Source organism: Haplochromis burtoni, unplaced genomic scaffold (assembly GCF_018398535.1).
Source record: "Haplochromis burtoni strain Fernald_Lab_line unplaced genomic scaffold, NCSU_Asbu1 Contig_131, whole genome shotgun sequence".
In the NCBI taxonomy this organism is placed as follows: domain Eukaryota; kingdom Metazoa; phylum Chordata; class Actinopteri; order Cichliformes; family Cichlidae; genus Haplochromis; species Haplochromis burtoni.
Window position 1 is genome coordinate 1,545,860 of NW_024582492.1, and position 9,827 is coordinate 1,555,686.

Below are 9,827 nucleotides of genomic sequence, written 5' to 3' on the forward strand. Positions count from 1 at the left end.
TCATTTTATCTGAGAACATATACAGTTTACAGCCATATTTTTTTTTTTGCAAACAACACCTACGTGAATAATAATTTAAACACATCAATTTAACCGTTTTGGGTAATAATCAGAATTTAGTCAGATTTTAGGTTTGCATCTACAAAATTAACTAATATTTGATTCCACTTCATTCTAACTGCACATTCTGCTCATATGAGATCGTTAACATGGCAACTATTACAGCTGCCAAATATCATTCTGAACATGTTGTCAGACTTAGATTAAGCCTGAGGTTTGGCTGTTTTTTATTTTATTTTGAGCCTTGCTTGAGTCTTAAGCAGCTGTCGATAATTTCACAGTGATTAACTCTCTCATCTATAATGTATTTAATGCACACACCTCATTATCAATGTGCATAATAAATTAGTAACACGCATACTGACTCTAGGTATGTACTTAACATTCACTTATTACAACTTACACAGGATCACCAGCGCCTTTGCAAAGCTTTACACGAACTGTAACAACACTGCTAATCCTGGCTGATAAGCACCATATGCGCTGGAACAACGTCTTTCTTGGTGCATTGGTCTAGGTTTTCTTATTAGATCAGACACCATTTAAAGAGAGTAGGTTAGTTGATTATACGTGGCACTTATAGCTATTATGTAAACTGATTCCAGATGTCCCATTTGACTCATGCTAGGCTCTTATAATTCAATCCTGCTGTAAACGTCAGTTTGACCCAATTATGAAAAGTTATCTGTCTGTCGTTGGGTGCTGGAAATACAACACTTCCCAATGTCATCCAGTCTGTTTTAGCTATTTTTGCTCAGGTAAACCTGATACAAATCTGGAGGTAAAAGAGTTAGCTGTTGCCTCACCGCTACCACCATTACAAAATGTAACATGTTTATTTTAACAGCTTTTTCACATTTCTAATGTTTTTATACAATCATATTCCAAGTGTAGGACAATTTCCTCCTTTTCCTCCTGTGCCGCCCCTATTTAAATCTTAGGTAGAGCTCCTGCTGCCTATGTCTAGACAATAAAGTCTTTTATAAAACCTTAAGCCTAATATCTTCCTGCTTGGGATGGCAGGTGAAAGTATAATCAGCTGTTGTAGCCTGGCAACCCAGTTTCATAGATCATCCTTCAATCCAGACTGCCTCCAGCTGTTCTTTTTGTTTATCACTATTTTTACTCATAAACTGTGTCAATCAACAATCACCCCAGTTTTTGTAATTTCCACTAAGCTTACACACTATAGTTCTCTTAAAAAGGTTTATTTTTTTTCACCTTTTTCCATTTAATAGGAATAAATAGAACAAAGTAGCATACCTTTTCATGGAAAGCCTAGTATTGCAAAAAAAAAAAAAAAAAAGAAGCCCAGCTAGAACTGCAAGAACAAAGTGAGTTGAAATGTGCACATCTTTTGTTTGATTTAAGTCTTCATGCTTGGTTTGGATACCCATGGATAAATATTTGCCAACATCACAGTGAAAAATGTACAAATGCTTGCATTAGAACAATAAATTGATGTGTATTATGTCACATTTACTAAAATTACAGTTTTCCCTGCAATGTCTTTCTACTTTGAGTGGTTAACTTTAATTGCGGTTTGAGACACAAGGAAAATCTTTGTCTTCTGCAGTTGTTTTTGCAGTGAAACAGTGTAAAATCTTCTCCAGTACAATCTAGGTGAGTAAAATTGCTGAGTGTAATTATATTATTTTTGTAGATAGTGCCAACAGTTGCATCAAGGTACTTTATAGTAAATATCCTATAATACCCTATAATATCCTATAATAATACAGAAAAAATGTGTACGTGCTTGTATCTGATTGTATGAGCAATATAGGAGAAACAAAAACAAGACTTTTTCTGTGAAAAGCTGGGTGTAAAGTACCATCTAACCTCACCTTGCACCCTAGAAAATGTACCCCAAGGCATTTGAGCTGAAATGAGCCATAACTAATCATGTGTCCATCCCCCAGAGTTATGAGTAAAGAGCAAAACATCCATTTAAAGGTGGGGTGACATCAGCTTAACTGTCAATCGTTCAAGCATGACTTCATGTTCTATAAAAAAAATGGAAAAAAATGGGGGGAAGACAAAAAGATGCAGAAAAAAAATGCTGGGCTGGCAAAAAGTAGGCAACACAGACTTCTGAAGGGACATCCCAGCTCGCACACAATCGTCCTCCCACCAACAACACACGCTCCATCTTCTCGGTTGCACCGGTGACCAAGGTGCAGCCTTGGGGGAATCAAAAGAATAACAATACAAGAAACAGGGCTAGGCTGGGCTTTTGCTTCAGACCACTGAGACTGCAGACAATCATCGAAGCTAATCATTGGAGGAGCACAAGAACCAAAACTCACCTGGTCGAATGAAAAGCAGGTAAAGATGATTTTGGCTTTCATTTACAATGAGTCTGTTTGAGAGAGTAGTGGAAAGAGTTCAGAGAATTTGCAGATTTCTGATGAGATTGCTCTTTATCTTTGATATGGCTTCACTTTACTAACCTCTATTTAAAAACCTACACTTATTATCTCTTCTTATGATCATGATTGAGCTGGGCACTTTTTAAACCAATTTAAAGCCGTTTTACTAACACACTCACACCTAGAAAGGACTGAACCGCAAAGAAACAACTGTGGTACTTTTGAAGTTTCCAAATAAACATCTTGGAAAGTCGCATTTACTGCCAAACCTGTTTTTTTTTCACTTAACAATTACCCATAAAAACATTTTTTTTGTCCTTTGTGGACACAGAAAGTCATGCCAACTCTTCCAAATATTTCAAAGTCATGAAGAGGATTTCAACAAATGGAAATAATCATGCAAAACTCATACATTGCAAATAAAAGCCATTGTGTAATTAACATAGCTGGCTCTGACACAAAGCCCCTGGCAGGAAATAAGCATTATCATATTCGCCTGCATGTGTTTCCCCTTAGTCTGTCAGGCAGATATTACCCAACATTTGTTTTTAGTAAATACAGTTTCCACTTTGCAGATCTATGAAGCCATGACTCATTAAAAACTAAAAACAAAATAACAATAGACGACCTCTTAACCTTTTAATACAGAGAGCATTTCTGAGACCTTAATGTGTTTAGCTTCTCTCTCTTTGGGGGATCCTGTAAAATAGCACATTTGTGTGTAAAATGAATGAATCAAATTGACTTTATCCCCATGTTGCTCATTGGCCATAGTAAAGTAGCACAGGGAAAGCATATTTAGAGTACAACATTAACAGACTGTGTTGCACGTAAATCAATTTCAATGTCTGCAGTGTGTGCAAACACAGTAGTCTGATAGAAATGCATCGAATTGGACAAATTGGACAGCTCAACATGCCATTATATGTCTTTTATCACAAGTAAAGGAGCTGCTTTTTGGCTAACCCAGTAAAGGCACTGCTAAGGCACTGAAATGTGTGCCCTTTTAACTATTCTAGATAGCAACTTGTCTTTTATGCATAATTCCTCCGAATGTGCTTGGGACAAATGTCTGGCTGTTTAACTGATCGTAGAGGATCACAAACATGTGTTAAGGAATAATCACTGTGCACAGGTGCACATTGGCAAACACCGGAGGAGCTCTAATGGGTTTGCATGGCTGATCATGGATGAGCGTTGCTCCTATCCTCACAAGTGAGCTGGGATTATCCTGTTGTATTCGAGGCTCTGCCGTCACTGCCAGAATTGAGCACAGTCTTATGCTCGCATGTTGAAAGGTCACCAATTCTGATGTAAGCGAGCTTCAGCAAAACATTTTGCAAGGCCAGCCTGCAGTAGAATCTCCTCAGCTTAAGTATGACTTCCCTCCCATAACCTCTCATGTCTTCCGGCAAGGTTTTGTACTTAAGCAGAGTGCGTCAGCTTTGTGCTTGATGCTTTAGCAGTAATGCAGAAAAACGTGCCTCCCCTCCTAATAATGTCAAATTTGCTCAGGAAAATCCTCATGTTTTAAAATTCAACTGGATTGTGGCATTTTCTATGAGTATCACCTTTTGCTCCTTCTCTATGGTAATTTCAAAGAATTGTCCGATTCCTGCAGGTTTTTTAGATAATGCTCTGTTCCATCCCAGTATTTTTGATTAAACTATGGATATTTCTATCTTAATAAGCATTAAGATTTCAGCATTATATTTCCTTGAAGTCTTATACTACTTGAATTATTCAGAATAAGTTAAACTGAGATTTATATCCCCAAGCAATTCCCTCCCACATTCTTTTTTTCTGCCATCTGTGCAGACAGGGTTGACAACTCTTGACTTTCTGTACTTATTTTAAACATTGATATGGAGGTGGAGATGATCATCTGTACATGACAAATATACTGAGCTGTATGTGTGTGTACTTTTTGTTTATCCCACTAACTGCATTCACATAGTGGACAACCAATGAATAAAATTAGCACAAAAGGTTGATTAAGGACTCTTAAAGTGGCATTAAATCAATTATACCAGCAATGGTTTTACATGTGGAAGTCAGCAAACTAAGGACAGGTATATTTGCATTCTAAGTGTGCCATGGCTCAGGTACTGAAAAGGCTTAGGACAGTACACATCTATTAAGGATTATGACCATTGATCCTGGGAGACTCTAGCTGGCCAAGAGAAGCTTTAACGTCATCCTGAGTGACAGGCTTGCACACCATGAATGAAAAAGCCAGCAGTACAAATAGAGGGACGTAAAAGCCATCCTCATCATTTGAGACCACACTTGATAGGACTCCACAAAAGGAAACTTTACGGGCTAAAGGTAAGATAGACTGGACTGCAAGGCAAAGACATGTATACTGTCTGAATTATAGGGTTGGTGGTTGTTAGTTGTTAATCTTGCAGCTTTAGTAACTGGGTTTAAACTTTATAAAAGCATGAATTACATTGCTGCCAATGCACTAAGTATTCTACTCCAAAGCTAATTGACAAAGCTTTGGCTTTTCTACAGTGAAAAATGAGGGGCACATCTCCGAGCAGAGGTTATCCGCCTTTGTCTTTGAAGTGTGGCCATCTATGGAAAGCAACCCGAAATGAGTTCCAGACAAACATGGAGTGCATCAAGAATTTAAACAAGCACCAGATGGTAGCTGAGAGGAATCAAGTTGTGGCTTAGAAGATGAGTGTATAGAAGATGGCAAAGCTGACTTTGGATTTTTGTTTGTTCTTGTTTTCATTTATTTTTTACTTCTTACTTGCAGAGCTTTCAATCTATTGCTTTTCTGCAACATCACACCTTTAATCTTCCTTTACGCCTGTCAGGGGTTAGCACCATTTGCATGTTTAGTTGAATATGTTTTTATCTGCATGCATCACTGCATCAGATATGCAGACTGAAGCTGGCATGCATTGACACCTTTACACCTGAGCTTCTAGACTGGCCTAATACAATTAAAGTTGACCTGGATTTGCTTCCGGTGTTTTGAGACTTAATTGGAAGGCAAGTAAACCCCCGGATGAGTGGACTACTTCTCAGCTGGCTGCTTGCCTTCATAAATGAATTAATGATGGAGTAGGTGGTGGGGACTAATTTGGGATTATTTTCAAACACTTAGTACACTAATCCAAATGTATTTGATGATAGCCATGATTTATATATTCTACCTGTTATTAGACATATTGCATCAAACATCTTACAAAGACCGTTGCTAGTAAAGGGGGTCAGAAGTTACTGCATTCTTAAGGCAGTGTGGAATAACTGCTCAACATTTTTTAAAGGAAAAACATTTGTCTGTAGGGCTTCCTGACTGTAATACTCTCTTCTTTTTTTAAACATTTCTAACGCAGGCTGAGCAGCAAAATGGAACTTCTACTGAAGCTTCTCAGCATCTGGTGCCTGATTGGGCTAACTGTCAGCCAGGACATAACTTACGAGGAACATATTGCCCAGATTCAAGCCTGCCCTAAAGAGTGTCGCTGCCCAACGAACTTCCCTCGTGCTGTTTACTGTGACAATAAAAACTTGAAGAATATCCCTAAAATCCCTCCATACACATGGTACCTGTATCTGCAGAGCAATATGATCGAAGTGCTGTCAACAGATGCCTTGCAGAATGCCACCCAGCTGCGTTGGCTGAACCTTAACCGCAATAAAATCACTAGTGAAGGCGTGGAAGAAGGTGTCCTCAGTGCAATGACTCACCTGGTGCACCTGTACATGGACGATAACCTCTTGTCTTCAGTGCCAGCACAACTCCCAGCCAGCCTGGAGCATTTACGTCTGTCTCGCAATCGAATCTCCAAGATCCCTGCAGGTGTCTTCGTCGGCCTGGATAAACTTACTCTTCTGGACCTCCAGGGTAACAAGCTGATGGATGACGCTGTGACTGAAGTCAGCCTAAAGGGTTTGAACAACCTGGTACAGATCAATCTAGCCAAGAACCAGCTGAGTACCATGCCTCTTGGGCTACCACCTTCTACCACTCAGCTTTTCCTTGATGGCAACAACATTGAGAAGATCCCAGCTGGCTACTTCAAAGGTTTGCCAAAAGTGGCATTTCTGAGGCTCAACCACAACAAGCTTGCCAGCAGTGGAGTCCCCAAAAATGTGTTTAACATCTCCAGCATTTTGGACTTGCAGCTGTCCCACAACCAGCTGACTGATGTTCCTCTCATTCCCTCAGGCCTTGAGCATCTTCACCTTGACCACAACAAGATCAAAAGTAAGCCTAGGTGTATTATTTTCTGCTTAATCAGAAATTAATTTAAGCTGGAGTTACTTAAAGGAAAGTTCTTTAGAATTTTTCATTTGGAATCTATCCATTCTTATTACATTAACTCCCTTTTTTTTTAATTTACAGCTGTAAGCGGCTCAGGTGTCTGTCCCGTGTCTGTCGAAGATCTGGGCGATTCACTTAATGAAAGTGCTCCTCGACTCCGCTACCTCCGACTGGACGGCAATGAAATTCAACCACCAATTCCCAGAGATGTCATCATGTGTTTCCGTCTCCTTAGGTCTATTGTCATCTAAACAGAAAAACGAACATTGTTTCTTAGGCCAATTCTTATTTTCCACAAATGATGACTTGACCTTGAAGTTGATTTGGTAAATAAGAATTGTGAAGCCATACATATTTGCATGTTTGTAAAGTATCTGACATTAGTTGGCATGAACTTATTGTATTGTTGTGTCTTGGAAACAGCTTTTTTAGTTAAGTCTGAATAAGATCTAAAAGACACTACTGATGGGTTAGAAGCTTTAATTGTGGCTATTGACCGCTAGCTGTGCCTTATGCAGGTGTAAACAGCTGCATGAATACTTCTGAACCAAAATGTAACTGTACATGAATAGGAGGACAATATGTATTTATGGCATGTAAAAAGCTTGGAGACTAATTGTCATTATGCGATATTGAACAGAAGCTAAAGCTTCTAAATGCAAAATCAAAATACAACTTTTATTTTTTTTCTCTATGACTACTTTATATCTTTGGGCTTGAAGCCAAATAACTGGTCTTGTGTTCTTATAGGTGTGTGGTCTTGATTTTCTTCCGAAAATTACTCTATTCTAGAAATTTGCATATTTACTGTAGGTAATTTATTTTTATTTAATACTGGGGGAATAAAAGTGAAATCCTGTGAATATTCCTGGCCAACAGTCCTTAATGTTTTGTACACAACAATGTGAGAACTGTTTTTATATAAAAAAAAAATACCAAGACACTTTTTAATTATGGCCACTTCTTTTTCTGAATAATTTGAGATAAGATGTCATTTGAATTGTCTTCAATTTAAATAAAACTTCTAAGAACAACTTTGTATCCTGGTGTTCCGTTTAACATAATATATCAAGCACTTTGGATCACTATAACACTGAAACAGTAATAATAATATATCAGTGCAAGGGTTTTTATGCACAGATAAAGTAAACATGTATTATATTATCAACCCAGATAACAGAAACATTTGTCCCACAGGACTAGCAAATGTTGTGTATGTTGTGTGGGCCAGACATGACCCAGCTGTTACAACACATTTGACATGCAACCCATATAAGGTGGACTTGTTGTTGAAAAGAGACTCAATAGTCAGCACTATCCGTCAAGGACTGTGGCCATTAGAAAATTGCAGATGTGAGCCACATTTAGGCCAAACATATTTTACTTGGGTAGTGCATGTGGTGATTAAAACATAAAATAATTCAAGGGACTTGTGATCAATGAGTAAAAATAATAAAAGAACCAACCTTAGGAATCATTATACTTTGTTAAACAAACAGTTTAGGAACTTTGATTAGTATTTATAACCTTCAGAGGAGCCACGTCCAATGTCAGATACTGATGTGCTATTTGCAAAAATATAGTTATAGATTTTGCAGTTTGTATTTATTTTAATTTATTAGCATGTAGGTACCAGACTAGATAGGGCTATGTAAAGAGCAGGCTCCTTAATATGTTAGCATACTAACAGTGACAGTATTAAAGATGGACATACCAGATAATCTGAAATCCAGTTTTGCATCCTTTAACATTTCTGCTGTCGCCATCTTGATTGCAAGAAACCAAAAGTGGCTAAAGACACAGCTATAACCGTGAAACCACTTGCTTACTGGCTAATAGCTAATGAACTCAAAGAGAAGCCTTTTTGCAATCAAAAGTATAGCCATGTGGTAGCCTCCAGAAAGGATGCAAGTTTAAATCACTTCAACAATGGCTTTGTTTATTGGACCAGAAAGCTATGTGGAAGAGAAGCAGGAAGTAGCGATTTCTAAGTTCCACTGCAGCAGAACATTCTGACACCCCCCAAGTCGGTGTTACAACTCAGAAAGTTGGGGCAGCCACGCCAGACTAGCTAAAATTGCAATGTATTGACCAGGTTCTACTCAAGAACGTGATATATGATTCATGAATTGCTATTTTCTTGCTTTTTCAACTTTGCAACTAGAATTTTCTCTTCTTTGGAGTGACATCTGCATAAGCTCAAGTCAGTTAGCTAATTCAGCAATATTTCAAACACAGTTGCAATAGCTAAGATATATATGGAAAGACTGACTCATCTAATTTGAATAAGGTAATATTTAAAAAGTGTCAGTTGCTTGTAAATGTGACTAAAACAGCTAGCTAATAGCATTATGGCTAGCAGCTAAAATAGTTAGCTAAAAGTAACAGTTGACTAAACAAGATTTGTTAGTTATACGTAATAAAGTTGCTAAATTTAGTACGTGAATACCTAATATAGTAAGACAATGGTTATGGGGAAAGATGAGACATCTCATTAATGAGGCATTTTGCACAATGTATTTGTCATTGTTAGGAAGGTTAAGTCTGCTAGCATGAAAATAACAAAGGTTGACATGAAAGGAAAATGTTTCTTTTGCCACATTCTGAGCCAAATTATCATAGCAAGACATTAAGTGGAATAGGGAAATAACGAGTTTTTAATTCTTTCCTCATCAAAATGTCACCAAGGTTTACCAACCCCTGGATCAAACAGGGCTTTGAGGGTAAGTCAAATGAGAGAGATTAGGAACCACTCACATAAATGTTCTGACAGGAGACCAACTTCAACACTTTTTAGGGTACTGTCCCATGCTTCCTGTGTGATAAATCGTTGTCTCAGGTATGATATTTTGGGTAAAAATTCATTGTGTTCTTTCCTCTAAAGAGTGCTTGGCAGAACAAAAGCTGTAGATATAAATCCCAGCATATATGGCAGGTTAGAGGTTTGCCTGTCATTCATCATAAGGTCTAGAGCTACCTCCTGAGGGAGAAGTGGACAGGTTCAGACAAAACTATGGCCAAATAATGCTGACTTGCTCTCTGTGTTTGCATGTGTGTATGTGTCCCATATTTATTTTAACAAGGGACATTAATGAGCCAGGCTGTCTTTGCAA

At 38.0% G+C, this 9,827-nt stretch overlaps 1 protein-coding gene across 2 annotated transcripts; it reads left to right on the forward strand.

The window, feature by feature from the left end:
- Positions 1 to 2,157: 2,157 nt before the first annotated feature.
- kera (keratocan) lies at positions 2,158 to 7,748 on the forward strand. Of its 2 annotated transcripts, none has more exons than XM_005930228.3 (3): positions 2,158 to 2,385; positions 5,783 to 6,657; positions 6,796 to 7,748. In XM_005930228.3, the coding sequence occupies exons 1-3, from the start codon at positions 2,375 to 2,377 to the stop codon at positions 6,963 to 6,965; spliced, it is 1,056 nt and encodes a 351-aa protein (XP_005930290.1). In that variant the 5' UTR covers positions 2,158 to 2,374; the 3' UTR covers positions 6,966 to 7,748. The 2 variants fall into 2 exon arrangements, with proteins under 2 accessions (XP_005930290.1, XP_005930291.1); XM_005930229.3 differs by lacking the exon at positions 2,158 to 2,385 and adding an exon at positions 4,633 to 4,757.
- Positions 7,749 to 9,827: the final 2,079 nt, after the last annotated feature.

Bases quoted from the DNA above. Each gene is read 5' to 3' on its own strand.
- kera (XM_005930228.3), top strand. The intron at 6,658-6,795 runs GTAAGCCTAGGT...TTTAATTTACAG, and splicing joins TGACCACAACAAGATCAAAA to CTGTAAGCGGCTCAGGTGTC.